Source organism: Manis pentadactyla, chromosome 13, assembly GCF_030020395.1.
Source record: "Manis pentadactyla isolate mManPen7 chromosome 13, mManPen7.hap1, whole genome shotgun sequence".
In the NCBI taxonomy this organism is placed as follows: domain Eukaryota; kingdom Metazoa; phylum Chordata; class Mammalia; order Pholidota; family Manidae; genus Manis; species Manis pentadactyla.
The window spans coordinates 106,643,097-106,661,170 of NC_080031.1; the positions used below are offsets into that span (position 1 = coordinate 106,643,097).

The following is an 18,074-nucleotide window of genomic DNA, read 5'->3' on the forward strand; positions in this document are numbered from 1 at the left end:
TGTTCCTAGTGGAAGATTATAAACCCAGTTGCTGCTGCTCTTCCTGCCCTGAAGGCATATGTGATGTCTGGAGCTGAAGCAGCCATTCTGAGGCCATGAGACTGCAAGCCTCCTAGCTAAGTTGGCAGACCAGGAAGACAGAACGAGGCTGGGGCTGTGAGGATGGTGTGGGGCCAGTGCGCACACCCTGGCCTGCCTGATTCTCCCATGGACTGTTTAGGCAAAGGCACACCAGCCAGAGACCACCAAGAACACACCTGTAGTCCAACAAAGGCAGGTTTGTTGGTGTTTGTTCCAAAAGTAAGACTACATACATGGGGGACTATGGGGCAGCTCACAGAAGGGTGTTAGGAATGGCTGGAGCCGCATTCGGGCTGTGATGGGTGATTCGGGGAATCAAAGTTTTCCTCCAACCTGGGTGTCGTCGCACAGGGGCAGCTCCGTGACTGGGCACCTTGACGGTTCTTATCGAGGAGGCAGGAGGAACAGAGCAGCCACAGCAGGGACGTCAGCTTTCTGGTCTGAGGCGCTCTTACTCGTGCTCAAACGTGACCCCATGATCACCTGGGGGGGTCTCAGCTCTCAGTCACAGTTGCCGAGCAACCCCGTCGGCTGTGGGTATTCAGCAAAGCCTGGCTCCTTGCGACAAAGCAGCGCCCCGCTGCCGGCTGCCCCAGGCTGCTGTGGGCCCCCTCTCTCTCTGCGTACACCGGCGGCGGGCAGCTTTCCCATGGCCTGCGGCAAGCCCCGTTCCTGACCGGTCCTCTAAGGAATGCCGACCCTAGCTAACTGCCCCCATGCTGCAGGTTTGTTCATTTGAGCCCTTCACACTGGCACGCCCCTCCTCAGGCCCTCTTTGGCTACGGCGCCTGCCAGGACAACTTACTTGCTGGCTTTAATTTCTTTGCACTGTCCTTGTACCCAATCTGTTTTTTTCCCTACAGGGCTGCTGGTCTCCCCTGTCTGGCCGCTTCCTCTATTGCCTTTCCACCTACTCACCCATAGTGGACAAGGACAGCTTCAGAGCCGGGCTCTGGGTTCACCCAGCCCACACTCAGATCCTGGGGCCGCCGGTCAGGAGCTGTGATTTAGAAAGGTGTCCAGTCTCTCTAGAGCTCAGTTTCATTGTAAAATCAGGATAGAACTGGCACTTATCTCCAGGATTTGTAGATGGAGATCAGGTGAAATAATACATGTAAAACATTTAGCACAGTTTCCGGCACATGATATGGAATCACGTTACTGTAAGTTCGTACTCCTTGTAAAGTGGAAGAGCCAAACAGCCTCGTAGTTTTATTCTGTGACCCCCTTTCCCTTCTCTGGCCAGCACAGCGCCTGACACACAAGCATCTCAGCCCTGGGGCTCCCAGCACCTAACGGGTTCCCAACTGGCTCTGGAGAAATTCAGGCATTATTTCAGCTTCGTTTTTTTCCATTCTCGTGGGGCCATGGGGAAAAAATTTGTTTTATTTTCAAGTGGGAAGTTTATTTTTCCTACTGCTAGGGAGGATACTTTCAGAGCTGGAGCTGAAATGGAATAAATTACTTTTCAGCTCTAATTAAATACTCCTGTCCTTTATTGAACTAAAAAAAAAACAGAAAAGGTAACCCCTCTCATGACAGCCTATCTGTCACAGTCACCAGAGCACAACTGCTCTTGCCCTTTTGCAGTCCCTCTTCCTTTAGAGAGTCTTCCCCTTCCTCTGACCAGTACATTTCTTTGCTTAACGTCAACATGGGTTTTCAGTAGAGACCCAGGGGGCTTGAGCTCAGAGCAGCTCTGGGACCGAGGGATCTGGGGCGGGTCCCTGACACTCTGTGGTCTTGCATCACTGGCTGTAGAACGCATGCGTGTGACCTAGGTGTCCACTGGTGTGAGTCCAAATCAAAGGAGATAATGGTGGCACATGAGCCTTGATGAATGTAAATGGCAAGGCAGGAAGCCTTGTCATTGAACATTCTGCCTCCCAAGACTTACAAGAGGGTTAAAGATCTCAGGTTCCTGGGATTGTGCTATGCAGCCATACTCCTCAGACCGGAGTGTCTGTGCTGTCCAGGATCTGTAACCCCAGAATAAACATGATTCACCTCCCCAGAACAGCGAGTTTACTCCACACTGAGCGATGTGGAACTTTAATAGTAAAAAAGACATGGATATATTATAGAGTGGGGAGCAAAATCTACATGATTTCCAAATATACCATGAAACTATGACAAAAATTAAACTTGCTGCAGGCCAATTTGAACCACATCCCAGACCCCTGTGTATGTGAGGACATTCTTCTCTCCTCTTAGAGGAAGTGAGACATAAACATGGGAGATACAAGCTGAGACTGTACCTCGTAGTCTTTGGTTGTAATCCCAGCTCAATCGGTTACTTGTCCTGCAATCCTGGACAACTGATTTAAACTCTGACCTACCCCTTCTTCATCTGCAAAAATGGGTATGATATCTAAGTTACGGAGCTGCTGTGAGGAGCAAAAGATAAGCTATCTATCAAGCGCCTGCCGCAGCATGGACAATACATGGTAGCTACGACCGTTATCATTACTCATGAGAAATACAGCAGTTTGAAAAAAAAATAATAATCACCCGCCCTCAAATGCCTGTTCCCACCCAGCATCAGGGACGGCTGGCACTCCTTCCCCTCGGACATGGAGGCCATTGTTTCCAACACAGGCAGACGCTACCAACTGAAGAGGTGGCCCAAGCTGGGAACCTAGCTGCCATCCTACTGAAAATAAGCAAATGACTAATAGTGGAAAGAGCATGACATTTCAATTCCATCTCTGCCACTTACGAGCTGTGTGATTGTGGGTAAATCTGCCCCGAAGTCTGCCTTTCTTTATTGGTAAAATGTGGATATTGCTTTCCTTGGATATTTAAGTGATAAGTCAGCAGAGAGAGCTGGCTGTGGGGGCCTCCGTTAGAAGTAGGCTTGGGCGAATCCCACAGACTCAGAGCCCAAAGGGGTTCTAAAGGCCGGCTGACCAGCCTCGTCTCTGTTGCATTCCTCACTTGCATGTATTGCTGCCACATGCTTATCCAGCCTTTGTGACAACATCAGCGTCACTTTTTAAGATGACAGTTCACACCAATGTTGGAAATTATGACGATTAATAAGTTTTTCCTCAGATCTTAATTGAAATATTTATTTGTAACTCCCTCAACTGGTCTCTCCTGAAGAATTCTGATCTTTTTTCACCAGACAGTCCTTTAACAGCTGCTCCCTACCGCCCCTCCCCTCTGCCAAAGAGACAGACCTTTGTTGGGTGAATCCCTTGGTGAGATGCTTAGGTTGTGGGGATTAGAGAAGAGTGGGAAGATGGGATGGGGTCTTGTAATCTAGCTTTTGTTCTGCTGAGGGAGCGTGTAAACTAAATGATGGCAAACAACTGAGAAGACATCTGGGAGGGGGAGCATGGTGGGGTGCTGGTATCTTGAATGACACTTTGGGAAAAGAAACACAAGTTCATGAAGGGATTCTTAGGACATTTTCGTGGATGGTGAAACCACGCCCTCACCACCTTATTAACTTGCAGTGGAATTAGATCTGTGTGTTGGGATGACCATGGAAAGCAAGACTGTCCTTGAAAACCAGGCACACCTGGAATGAATATGCAAATGTGTTGGACATCCCATACTTGCAGCATTTACTGCAGTGCCTGAGCCCCCTTAGGCCCTTTACTGCATTTCCCTGTAATGGCTTCTGCAGTTCATACTGAAAACACTGGGGGAAATGCTGGAGCTGAACAACAACAAAAAGCAGCAGCTAGAAAGCTGCTGAGAGTAAACCTTAAAAATTCTCATCACAAGGAGAAGAAATTTGTAAGCATGTGTGGTGATGGATGTTAACTAGACTTACTGTGGTGGTCATTTCACAATATATACAAATATCGAATCAATAGTTGTACACCTGAAACTAGTATTGTGTCATGTCAATTATATCTCAATTCTTAAAAATAAAATTTAATTAAAAATAAAAAGAATCAGCCAGCTGCAAGAAACAGATAGAGGTTGATACCTGGTGCATAATAATCTAACCCTGGCAGCTTTTCACTTCTGCCTCGCATTGCAAACTATATGTTTTTGCTCACAGTTTCCCCTCCCACACTTCCATACCCACCATATTCTTAACATAGGTCTGCTTATGTGACCAAGAGACTGTGTGACATCCTTAACAATATACAATCATATGTATAATTTTTTCCCCTTCTCAAGAACATGGAGAGGACTCAGTATAACAGATTATGTAACAAAGAGCTGACCCCACACCGGGGACCTGTCAGAGGCCATGGGACATGGAAGGAGTTGATTTGGCTCTGGATACGCCGATCGTCTTCCTTCCTGTTCTCACAATACCTCGTACGGGATTGCGGGGTGAGCAACTTGATTCCAGGGGAGGCGCAGTGAAGGGATGTAATTAGCCTGTTAAGTTCTGCTAATGTCTTGTAAAGTCATTCGAGCGAGAACAGCAGATATATGAGTCCCACCCTGGACGCTACCGCAGGGAGCATTGTATTTCCATGCTGTTTACAGTCGCTCAGTAGGTATGGGCAGATTCAGTGGGACGTGTCCCTCTATTTCATCAGATCAGATCCAAAAATGAAGAATTTCTACAGAACGTGTGTTCCTCCCAGTGATTTCTGTAGCGCCTCTCTGAAATCATAGGCTCCAACTGTGCAGAAACCCCTTCTTTATTACTCTTGCTCTAATATACACTATTAAAAACGATCAGTTGTTCAGTTGGTCAACAGTACATATAGCCCATCTGGCATAGATAGAGGGTTCTTTTTTCTTTCTTTCTTTTTTTCTTTTGATTGTTGTTCTTTTATTTTGTTTTGTTTTTCTTCTTAAGGTTCTTAAGGGAAAAAGAAATGCATGGCTTATTGTTCCAGAAGTTTGAGAAGCCAGGGGACCACAGTTACTCATTTTTATGACACATATTTACTCAGGCACTTACCTCCTTCTGGGCACTTTCCTGAGCCTGGGAGCCGTAGCATTGAACAATACAGAAAAGAAGCCCTTTCTCTGAGAACTTACATTCCGTGGGGGAGGGGGGTTAATAAATAAATCAGAACCAGGCAGTGGTTAGTGCTGTGCTGAGAATAAGAGGGGGACGAAGGCGTAAGGGCAGATTGGAATGCTGCTCAAGACTAGGTGGCCAGGGGCTTGGAGAACGTGATGTTTGAGCCGAGGTAGGAGTGAGAAGGAACCAGCCATGTGCTTCTCTAGCAGAACAAGACTGCAGGCGGATGGACAGTCGGCACAAAGGAGGTAAAGAAGACCGGTGTGCAGGGACAGGGTGATAAGAGATGCAGCTCAGGGATGAGCAGGGTATATAATATCCTAATAATAACAATCTAATGTTATATACATAATATTGAAAATAACCAAATAAAACCACTGAAGTGCGAGTAGTCATATAGAAGACTGAACCCTGGAGAATCTCAGTATTTAGAGGTTGAACCACGAAGATGCCAGCAAACAAGGCCAAGGAAGGGTTCTGTGGTGTGAGTAGAGTCAGGGGAATGTAGCTTTTGCAAGTCACAAGAATAAAATATGTCAGGAGGGAAGGGTGACCAACCCACTAAGCAGCTGAGCACGATGACCAGAAGTGTGGCAGTGGCATCTGGCGAGCTGGAGGCCCTCAGTGCACCCAACAAGGGCCATTACAGGGAGCAGAGGCAGTGGAGGCCTGGTCAGAAAGGGTGAGAATTCCCCACCTCTCAACAACTCGATCCAGAGGTGTTAGTGTGAAGGAAAATGGTGAAAGTGGGGGTGGCTGTGCATCAAGGAAGGTATTTCCAACAGATTCGATTATAAGATTTTTATTCAAGGAAGAGGAAGGAGATGGCGTAGGGGAAGGAAGGAATCCTGACCTGAGGGGACTCCAGGAGAAGGTCAGAGGGCAGAGATCCAGAGCCCAGTGGAAGAGCTGCTGGGGGTGGGGGCAGAGGACCCCCCTCAGGCATCAGGGGAGGGAGTCTGGACACAGGAAGAGGAGGTGGGAGACTTAGTGGTGGATGAGCTCTCCGATGATAGTTCTCTCACTTTGTGGAGTAAGGCGGTTCGGCCCTCACCCAGGACAAAGTGGGAGGGAGACCGTGTGGGGAGGGGGGTCAAGGGTCATGCCGGGGAAGGCGAGCGCCATAGCACCGCCTGCCGCACTGATGGCCACCGGAGACACACAGCCATTGATTTAAACAAGAACCATCAACAGTCCTCTGTCTTTTCTTCTAGCAAAGGTTTGGGTGCATGGCTGCAGGGAGGAAGAACTGGGGAGTTGTGTTTTTATTCGGTTAGGGTTTATGTGGGGTCTTATGGGGTGAGGGCAAGGGAAGGGGTGGGCACATTGAGAGATTGTACAAGGAATGTGAACCAGGGACTAGGGAAGAGGACTGAGGAGATGAGGCTTTGGATGTAAAAAGAAACCGTGTCAGGGGCAGTAACAGGGGACCTCACTGTGTCGGAAATGCCAGCTTGGGAATTGCTGTGAACTGAAGGCCATGCTGGTCGGGTGGGGGCTGTGGTAATGACAGAGAAATGACCAAGGAAATGGGACTGAGGGAACAGTTGGGGCAGCATGGGTGGGAAGGTGATCGGAGCTAAGTCGGGCGGTGGGAGGCTAAGGTAGTAGATGGAAGGTCCTCACAGGCACTGTATCACCAAGAATGATAGATACCCAGTGGGAGGAAACTCATTAGCTACCTGTTAACGATACGCAGGTTGTCAGAGACCTCCACACATACTTTAACAAAAGAATTTTGCCAAGAGTGGTTAAGTGCTGTGCTTTTCCAACACTTTTCATTCATAGATAAGCTTTTAGAGTTTCGTATATTAAAACCCAATTGATAATTTTGAATTTAGACAATGGTATTTCATGGATGACATGACTGTACATCAGAAGGTCCTAGAAGATTCTGCTTGTATTTGGACGGATACCTGGCCTTTCCACAGAGTCTGATTGCCGTAGGACCGAGCAGGGTCTGGGGATTCGTGTGGTTTAAAGCTCCCGAGGTGATTCTGAAGATATCTAGGCTTGGTAAGCACCAAGTTAAACCATGTTATAGATCACCTTAAATGAAAGAAACACTTTGGAATAAAGTATTCCATATTTAGGGTTACTTGAGAAGACAAGACTGGAAACCTAAGGAAGTGGCGCCGGATTTCAGGACTAGAAGATCTCAGCTTGTTCTAGCAGGAATTTTAATAGAATACACCGGGTTTATTTCCATTTTCTTTCTCCTAGCGCATGAATAAACAATGTTATGTTGCAGTCTACCCTTAGGCGACTTCGAAGTTACATCATCCCATTTTGGGAAACCGTGTCTTTAGAATTTATGCGTAAATGCTTTGTTTCTACGTTAGAAGTCCACTTTTGTATTTGTCTTAGATTTTCATCATATTCTTTCCCTGAATGTAGTAGTAGACATGCCGCTTCACCACTTCAAACCGTGTCAGCGTGCTTCTTTGCGACCCTTTCCCACCCTTTCTGCCCCCAAGAAGCTGCATCTTGTCTGTGTCTGTGGTTCCCATATCCCAGCACAGTGACTTATCAAAGCAGATAAATATTTGATGAATAAATGAATGTAAGATTGAAGTAAGAAGTGTCACATTAACCTCTCCGATCTCTGTACTATTCTTTAAGCTTCAAGGTAGCTTCTGGGAGAAGTAGTGGGTATAATGATATGTAGCTTTAATAAATTTAAAAACTACTGCTCAGGGGTTTTATAGAAAGCTCATAAAATGTCAAGCCCGCAGCAATCCGCTCCTCGCAGCAAACCCTCATGAATTCAGACCAAGAAGTCATCGCGCTGATGGTGCCACACCCAAGTCTCTTCCTGTCAGGACTCCTCACAGCCTCCTCCTCGCCTGGCAAACGCCGACCCTCCCTGGAGGCAGGTCTGGAGGAAGCAGCAGGTGCCCGGTCACCCTGAGCTCTAAGCTGCGGAGAGTGTGTGACGGTGCACGGTAACGCTCTGGGACGTACTGCTGGGATTAGCCTGCTTGAGTGCACGAGAAACTCCCCCAGGATCGTTTCCTCATTCATTTACCGCCCAGCAGGCACTGTGAGCCTATGTGATAGAATTAGACATTAACCTAGAAACCATCCCTGACATCAAGGAATTCATGATCCAGTTGGAAAAAAGATTTTAAGAAGTGTGACAAATATCATGATGGAAGAAGTGTACAATGCAGAGGATAGAGAAGAGGCCATTGACTTGGAATCAGAAAACCAGGGAAGGCTTCCTGTGGGAGGTGACCTTGAGGCTGTGAGGTGAGGGATGAATCTGTTTTTTCCGTGTGCAGGGGAGAGAAGGCCCTTATTCAAGCAGAGGAACAGCAGAAGGTGAGGGGACGTGGGAAACATTCAGGGAACCCCTTACACTTCTGTGTGGCTACAGCATAGGAGCCATATTATGAATGGGATTTTATTTTATATGAGTGAGTTTGGACTTGGTCGTTTTTTAAATCATAGGCTCCATCAAAGGGTTTGAAATGGAGTCTATTAAGAGAGACTTAAGCCAGAAAAACATGCAATTAGAAATCCCCTTACACTGTATCTTTTTAGCAAATTGTACCTTGCACCAGGGAACATCTGCCACAGATACAGTTGATCACTTAAGAATTCAGAACAAATTGTAAGAACCCGACAAACTAAAAGAAAATCACCAAAGCTCATGAGGAGGTCCGTTCCCCTGCATGTGGCCGTGGCCTATACTTGGTTCTGTTTGTAGGTAAGGGGTTTGTTATTCATTCAGATTCTCAAGAGGACCCTGACAGTCTTGATTTGTCTAAGATTGAGGTCATCTTAATCTAGTGACATAAAAGCCACTTGACAAGCCGGAAAATGTGTTCCCAAAACCTGTTGCAGAATCTCTTCACTAATGGCTTCTGTGAACTTGAGTCGAGGGCTTTAAATGGCACATCAGGGAAGGGCAGCCACACGCAGGGGCAGAGGGGCGCGGCGCCCGCGGCAGTGCGGTTCTCTGGCTGAGGACACTGCTTAGCATGACGCTCACTTCAGGAAGACTGCAAACCCTACAGGCCATTCCTTTAAGTATTTACCATGGCTACTGCCTATTGGAAATTTTCCCTATGGATTTAAGGATCTCACCAAGGCATGAGAGACTTGTCCCAATCTTTTGAATAACTACCCAAGGAATAATATTTAAGTAACTACAGGCATTACAGCACGATCCTAAAAAAGATTTCTAATCCCTGCATGTTTAAAACATAATTACATTTTGGACTGTGTTTTCTTCTTATTTTATAGAGTCTTTAAGTTCATACCAGTCACACAGATGAAAATGATATTTAATAATTAGTATTACTATCGTCTGACAAGTTTTATGTCCCATCCGACCCTAAGAGCACTATCTCCATGCTTAGATACCATATGCTATAGAAATTATGAGTCAGAGCTTCTGCATGAGAGGTCCAGGTTCAGGGTCCAGTTCTCCCATTTACTAGCTCTGTAACTTGGGTGAAGTTATTTAACCTCTTTAAGCCTTAGTTTTCTGATCTAGAAATTGGGGGAATTAATGGTAACCGTCTCATAGATTCACTGAGAATTGAACGGTATTGTGAGTCGTGTGGGGCCTGTGCCCTCATTTCAATCCTAGTCTGCATTCTTGAGCATCTGCAGCTTTACGCTTCAGTTCTGTTTGTCTTACTATGAGCAACTTTCTCTTTCTTTTCCTCCTCTAGGGATATGAAGCCTGACAATATTTTGCTGGATGAACATGGTAAGTAAATGATTTATTGGCAATCCACGTGACATGTAGAAAAAAGCATGTGGAACAAAAATGATTACCCGCAGCAAAGGAGTATTATGCATGGCACAGCGGTCTTGCTGGAGTCGGTCATCCATACAAATTCCACTTTGTGGGTGGATAGGAAAATATGAAGGAGCTTTATTTTAGCAGGTGGTATGGTGCATCAATACGCCCTCACATGACACTGAACTTGCTTCATGAAAAAGTAACTGTTTACAGTTTTCTTCCTCACCTACCGATTTCTTCCGGAAAACCATCACAGTTTTGGGGTGCTAATTTCCCTTAATATCTTTATAACAATCATCTCCCTCTTGTCATAAAGACAGGAGAGGCCTCAAGCTTCAGGCATTTAGCAGGCAGTAGTGTCTGCCTCGAACTTAATGACACTATTCTGTTGTCATTGCTTCTATTTTTCTGCTTTCCTTCTTATGAGGATGAGTGGGTTTTACCTTTGCAGAAGAGATATCAAATTTTCTATTCAAAGATTTTTCACCTTAAAAAATGTCATCAGTTTAAAGAAATATATAAAATGGATAAGAGTATATTGGTACCCAAGTATCAAAGTGATATCGGGATATGGCAATAATCATGAAGGAGACAAATGAATGCCCAAGTTCAAGAAACTCATTAAAAATATCTGGTAGAATAAACTCTTGCCAACAATGATTAGATGTGCATAATCTCTTCCAAATACTTATTCTAATGTACATTTGGATTTACGGGTACCTTAGAGCAGACCTGTGAGACACACAGCCTTCATGTCATAAATGTTCCAGTGGCAGTAAGATCCCTGTCATGTTTTCAGGAAGCTGCTAGATGAGGGAGTCCTAACTCTGAAAAACTCCTTATTCATCTAACGTTCACAAAAGGGCTTTGCAAGGGGGACTGAAACTCCAAGTACCAGCCATTGCTCATTATTTATTTACTTAGTTCATTTTGAACCTGATTTACCAGACCTGTGCTCAGAGGGCTAAGAAACACTTTTGTGTATGACCTCTAATTTCAAAGCTCAGGGTCATTATTTTTTTATGGACTATCAAAAAATTTTTTTCCACTTTCTTCCAATGCCTTATTTCTTGCTTCCCTTTCTGTTTCCGACATTTGGGAACAGATTCTCTGAGTCTCAGCAGGGTGAGCACGAGTAGATTTAGCGTAAAGGCGACTTCCATTAAAACACCAGCCATCCCTGCCCTACAGAGGAAGCAGGCTCCTGTCTCACCTAGTGCAGGTAAGCTGTAGGGGGCTTCACGGTTACGGAGAGCAGCCCCTGGTCTAGAGGGGCTACCTGTGCACGACTGAGAAGGAGGTGCTCCGCCTGCCCACCACAGCCTCGTGAGAGCGTGTGGCCGGTGAAGCAGAACCCAGTTTGGGGTTCCGCCCCCACCCGCCTCCTTGGCTGGTTGCCTTCGTGTCCAGTTGCCACTCCACCAGCTGCTGAGGCCCTGAACGGAGACACACAGGTCCTGTCAGTCAGAACTTTTTAAAGACGTACCTTCCTTTCAGAGAACAGTGCTTTAATCTTGGGTCTCAAACATGGCCTCATTTCTACCATATTGAGGTCACCTGTTCTCTCTCATTCAGCTTCTTGCCCCTCATTTTTTTTTCTTTTTGTCAACTTGGTGATTGTAGATTAGGAGAACAGTCCAGAAATAAATCATTCCTCCAAGTTTAACTACCCTGGGAGACTACCCTTGTGAAAGATTAATTGCCTGATACAATTAAGGTCATGGATTCTGGAGCCAGATTTGCCTGCATTTCAAAACCCCGTTCGCCCGCTCACCAGCTCTGACAGTCAACAGGTCGCTTCGACTTTCTCTGCACCTTAGTCTCTTCAGGATCAAAAGAGTGCTCACTTCTGAGGGGTGCTGTGCAGGCTAGGTGCCATACATTTATAGAGTGCTTGATTGCACAGTCTGCACAAGGATATTAGTCTTAAGAAAGTCAGATGTTAGTGTGATTCCATGAGGAGATGGTGGCTTTCTCCCCTAGGGAAGGAACCTTAAACGGCTTTCCCTTGTTTGATGTAGCCTTGCCCATATCACATAGAGTCATTGTACAAGCTGGGTATTCACGTATCTTTACCCAAGAATTATTTTGATTGCAGAAGGGATGTACCAAAGATTTTGTGTGTCTGTGTGTTAGGTCTTGTGTTTAAATAGTTCTGTTGAACCCTAATTTTCAGATAACTATGCTTTCAATGGCCCATTCTGCCTTTAGCGTACACGCACAGGGGGCTAAGCCACTTCTCAGGGTGTTTTCTTGTTGGTGGGGCTGGGGCTCCGGCTGAGGGAGCAGAAGCGCCATCCTGGGGTGCCTGTGCCTGTCAGCGGGTCCCCCCCTTTGCAGTGACCCCTTTAACTCTCAACTCTTGGGTTTGAGACAATGAATTAAGTGAGGGCTTATCTAGATTATACTCCCATCCTGAATTCAACTTGAAGTCACTACAGCGAATAAGAGACACACAGCTTTGAAAAGGATTATGGATGTGTACGTGGGATGGAAGCAAACAAAAAAGATTGAGAGCTATTGTCTTGACATTGTCCTGGGGACCCCTTTCTGGAGAAAATTATATTTTGAGGTTATTTACTTTCTCTTTATTCAGATTCTGAGAAACTAAGGCTTTCAGGCTCACTCAGGGATCAGAATGAACCACTTGCAGATGAATAAATTGCCGCTTACCTACCGCCCACCTCCCAGCTCATGACACTGAGCGGCTCTTGGGCCGATCGACCGAATCACAAGTCAGTGCCTGCCTTGGGGAGTGTCTCGTGGTGTGACTTCCCAGGCCCCACATTTGGACCCTCCTCTGTCTTCCCCAGCCACATTCATATTATTTCACCACCGATGGGCCATCACATGCGCCTCTCGCAGGGGGGTTTTAGTGAAGGATAATCGCCTATCTCGGATATGCCCCCTACACGCCCTCCAAGAGAGCTGTGTGTCTCACCACATACATTTCAATAAGCATCATTCAGTCACAGGAAGAAACTTTGCCTCATTCTTATTGATTCATATCGGTTCATATTCATCAGGAAACAGTGATATTTAAAGGAGCCAAATCATTTTTTAAATGGAGAATCTTTCACCGTACAAACGAACATTCCTTGTACATCACAATTTGACTTAAAAAAATGTGTTTAATTTAGAGCGTACGTGTTACTCTCTTCCCCAAACGTCTCCTCACTAGTTCAGAGCCGCAGGTGGCGTCTGACTTTTGGACGGCTCATAACCAACCGTCCTGATATATATTCTTAGATTGTACCAACTTAAGTACCCATCTAATTCGGTCACTTCCATAGTGTCTAAAATTCTTGTGTTTTTCTTAAATTATTCAGGAATAGATGCTGCAGCCAGAGGAACAGTAATGTTTGCCTGGCACATCTGAGAAAATGGCAATTAGATATCGTCTATACTTTAGGTTTCTTAATATTATTCCTCATCACAGGGAACAGAGAGGCAAAAGTCCAGTCTGGGGGAGTGAGGGAGAACTAAGCCTGCTACCTTAACAGCTTCTCCCTTGCAGAGTCCCAAAATGTACCTAAAATCCAGGTAGGCAACAATTTTTTAAGAAAAAAAAATCTATATATATATCATCATATATATATATATATTACTGTGCCATATTCCCAATAGTCAGATTTATTAAGTCTCAGCTAGTACCTAAGGATATGCATTTATAACACGAACCTCAGAAAAAAGTGGCTCACATACTCTCAACATTTTCGAGCAAGGGAAATTTTTAAAAGTCAGGGGCAATGCCAGCCAGTTGGTTATGGGGTCCTGGAGTGCTGTGCAAAGGAAGGCCCTCGGGCTGAACACAGGCATGGCGAGTGTACATCCAACGACAGAGACGACTGAACTCGGCGATTCAACACTAAGACCTCGGGCTCTCAGTTCGATCCTGTGCCCCCAGAGGTGGCAAGACAAGAGGGCGGGTCAGGGTGCGGCCTCAGGCAGTCCTGCGCCTGGGGCCTGGAGAGCCTCACGCTGAGGCTGTGGTTCTAACTGGGGAGGAGTTCGCTCTACCACCTCTCCATGCAGGGGCCACCAGGCCATGTCTGGAGCCATTTATGATTGTCAGGGGCGTCCAGCCAAGAGTAGGGCATGCTATTGGCATCGGTGGGTAGAGGCCAGGGATACGAGTAAGCATCTGCCATTGCACAGCACAGAATCAGCAGGACCAAGATCTCAGTAGTGCCCAGGCTGAGAAGCCCCGTCCTGAGACTCCCCAGGGCCTGAGTTTACAAAGAAGCCAGCGCATTCCCTTACTCCCAAGACAACTCCCGGCTCCCTCAACCAGCAGGTGACGGACCCTTCCTCCCCTGTGAGACGGCCCCAGATTCATTTTCACAGCACAGGAGGGAACCCAGCAGAGAGATCACCAAGGTGAGCAGACACGGGGTACAGTGGCATCCTGGGCCTGGAATGGAGGCTCCAGCCACTGCCCATGGGCTCTGGGAAACCTTGCTTTCATTGTTTAGCTTAAACACATGAGGTTTCCTTTCAACCAGATTCAAAAGATACAAACTGAGAACTTACTAGGGTCTCCCAGGTTCCAGCAGATCCTGACCCTCAAATAATTCCTCCCCATCCTTTACATCTGGTGGAGAAATAAACTCTGAGCCAACCGAAAGGTAATTGTTTCCTATTAATCCAGCCCTTTGGTCTCGGGATGTAGCACAAAAAGTTTTTGGAGGCCAAATTCTAGGTCCTTGAATTCCAGTTCCACTTAGCCACAAACAACTCTTCTGTAAAATAAGACTACCTCACTAGGCTAAAGTGTGTGAAAATCATTTGAAAACGGCAGTGAATCATAGGAATGTAAATGCTGCTTGAAAGATAAACTTCAAGTTCCTTCCAACCAAATTCAAAAGATAAGTAATGAGTACTTACCAGCGCGAAGATCTGCCACCACGCCAGGTCTCCCTTCAAAAGAGCGTCCCAGACTTTCCTTGGATCGGAACCACCTGGTGGAGGGGGTGTTCGTGTAAACACCGGGCCCGCCCTCAGAGTTTCTGACCCAGTGCACTGGGGGCAGGGGCCGATCATCTGCATTTCTAACAAGTTCCCAGGTGATGATGCTATTTTGCTGGTCCGGGGACCACGCTTTGAGAACCAAGTGGCTCTAAGCTATCCTCTGCCTTCTACTTCTACACTCGCCTAGATAACCCTGGGATTCAGCCGGTTTAGCTCTTCTGCTCAGGCTGAAGTGGAGGGCTGCATGCCTGGCTGCTCGTCTCGGCCACCTGTGGAGGGTCTTATTCTTAAAGTGGGTGGCTGGCTCTCCTCCCAGCCGCAAGGCACTGGGGTCTCCGGAGAGGGAAGTCCAGGCACGTGTGTTTTGCCAAATGACACTGGAGTTTCTGATCATGACAAATAGACGGTGAAGTTTAGCAGGGGGTGTGCGGACTGTGGATGTGGGAGAAGTAGATGACATCCCTCCCTACAGCCACATCTCATCGAACCACAGCCGCGTGCAAATGGAAATGCCAACACTTCAAGATCCTCTGCAAGCAAAGGGCTTTGTGCCAGCAGCTAACACGATGGGCTTGTCCGCCCGAGCCTCTGGTACTGCCCTCTTCCTCCTTCTAGCTGTAAATGCAGGGACCCTAACACACTGTAGGATGCGCTCTTTGCGGAACTTGAATGTTTGGACCCACACTCTACTGCCACAAGTATTGGAGCTGAGGGAGACCCTAGACATCATCCACTACCCAGTCCGTTTTGTTGTGGGTTTTGTTTTGTTTTGTTTTTAACTAATGGGAAACAGGTTTGACACAGGAAAGGAACATGAAGTCTACAATGTATTAGGGGCTGAGTTCAGAGTAGGACCCAGATCTCCTAGATTCCAGTCTAGGGCTCCTTATAATAAAATTTGCCTTTTTTCCCTACCTTCTCTTAATAAGCCACTTTGTCGAGGATCAGTGAGGGAAAGCCTGAACTATTTGACAAAAAATACTAATGGTGTTTCAGAAAAATGAGGAAAAAAATGACTTTTTCTTGGTATAGAATAAATATATGTATTTGTGTCAGCTTTGTAGTAACAATATTTGTCTCCTAAAAAAAAAAAGATCCCGTAAGAGGTGCTTGGAAATTTGATACTTCGAATAGCTTCTGGCTGCTTCCCTCTTGATACTCACAGGACACCAATTTAAAATGTTGCCAGCTGACAAGGACTGGCTAGGTAGAAAGTACCACAGCATGAGCACTTAACCAGCAAGGTTAAAACTTTCTGAGGATGAGCTCCAAGTTTACAACCAGACACTAACATTTGCTTATCACCTTCTGACGGTTGGAGGGTTGCTGGCTGAAGACCATATTGGTCTTGAGGACAGAATAATTCAGCTTTTACTTCCTGGACCAATTGCAACCTGGATACAAGCATTTTTTACAGGCTAAGCTCCCAGAAGCATTCAGTTGGAAGCATGCTGTGCCCCTGGGTTGAATGCGCTGACGTTCTCTGTGGTCCTTCTCTCTCTCCAGGGCACGTGCACATCACAGACTTCAACATCGCCGCGATGCTGCCCAGGGAGATGCGGATCACCACCATGGCCGGCACCAAGCCTTACATGGGTAGGGGCTCCGTGGGCACCATAGTGACTAACAGCAGGGCTTTTGTTCTCCATGCCTGCAGATACCACTTATTATGGGTTCCATCAGCAGGGACTTGCAGCCAGGAATGCCAGTCCTCTGACTTAACCCCAAGAGCTGCTGATTTCCTGGGGGAGGTGAGCCTCAGGATTCTCCACTGAGCAAGCACCCAATCAGATACTGAGTCAGGAGGGCCACTAGATTACATTTTGAATCACTATTTTATGAGTGACATAAAGGACAGTTTCTACTCACTTCCTAACAAAGAGTATTAATTAATCCAATAAATATCTCCTAGTTGCCTCTGTGCTCAGCACTGTATCAGGCACTAGCGACCTCATAGTGAGCAAAACAGACAAGTTCCGCAGCTCATAGAGCTGACCTGCTAGTGAGAGTTTTAAAAATAGAATCAAACAGAGAAGATGCAGCGATAAATAGGGTGGTAATAATCGACGCAGAATTAGCGTAACTGCTACTTACTTAATACTTAATTACATGCAAAGGACTACAGGATTCACCAAGTGCCTTTCCATTATGATTTTAGTTTCAGTTTTACCACAGTCCTATAAGTTCTCCTTTTAAAGCTAAGTGACTGGGTTTTGCCTAAAGATTCAGAATTTACCCAGAGGGTGATAAAGGGTAAAGTCAGATGCCAAAATTGTCAGGTAGGTCTCACATTTAATTATGTGAACAGCCACAAATGGAAACAAATTCTAAGTTCTGTGGCTGGAGAAAGCCATCTCCGTGTTGATGCCACTTCACACAACCAGGCCTACTTCACATCCATCCCCAGAAAAAAAAAAAGAATTGTTACCCTTTAGGGGCATCTACTATTCAGGAGGGCCTTCCTCCTCTCTCCCTGCCTTTCCCTAAGGCGGCTGAGTCAGATCTCCAGGAATTATCTATAAAGTCTGCGTGACTGTGAGAAGACGCACCTGGTGTTCCAGTCTTGGCTGATGTCTGATTGCTCACTGCACGTGCCGACCGTTCCCTGTGCTGAGAGAGCCCGAGCTGGCCAGTGAGGGTTGATGAGTTTAGGGTCAGGTGTTGCTGAGGACCGTGGTAGGAGGAGACACAGAGATGCAGGGGTGTGTGCATGCATGCGTGTGTGTGTGTGTGTATGTGTGTGTGCATGTGTGCTGTCAGCATTAGCTTACCAGAGACACCATCAGTCCCAACAGAACCGAACCATCTCAGAATCTCTGGAGGTTGACGCCCAAGCATAGGGTGGTTTAAAAGCTCTTTAGGTAAGTCTGCTGCGCAGCCAGGGTTGAGACCCTCTGCTGCAGACCCCGAGCTATGTCAGCTATTAGAAGCAGCTGAAGAGAGATCACCCCAGGGCAGGCACAGGGCATTTGTGTTCGGGCCCCTCTGCCTCTGCTGTTCCTCTTCTGTGTCCCAAAAACAAATGGTACTTTCTCGGAAATGGGACGAGGTCTGTGGGGGGCCAGGCAGGCCGCCCGTCTCCATGCCGAGGTGGCTGAATCCAGCCGGGGGGTGTGGGGGAGCTTCGACTAAGATATGAGGCTGATTTTTTAAATTCATAGGACTAAATTTTAAAGTATCTAAGGTAATGTTTTAATAAGCAAAAGGGATTAAAATTTATTAGGCAACAGACTGAGCTGTCATTACTCCCCCACCATCCAGCAACAATGGGAGGGTATCCCCCACACAGCTATTGGCAAATGATAGAATAATGTT

General features: G+C 46.4%; 1 protein-coding gene across 1 annotated transcript in view; it reads left to right on the forward strand.

Annotated features, from left to right (window-relative positions):
* STK32A (serine/threonine kinase 32A) overlaps nt 1-18,074 on the forward strand; it is a 108,095-nt gene that overhangs the window by 65,773 nt on the left and 24,248 nt on the right. The window contains exons 6-7 of the mRNA XM_036894647.2: nt 9,715-9,752; nt 16,266-16,355. Coding sequence (XP_036750542.1) covers nt 9,715-9,752; nt 16,266-16,355 — 128 coding nt within the window. The remainder of the gene's footprint in view (nt 1-9,714; nt 9,753-16,265; nt 16,356-18,074) is intronic.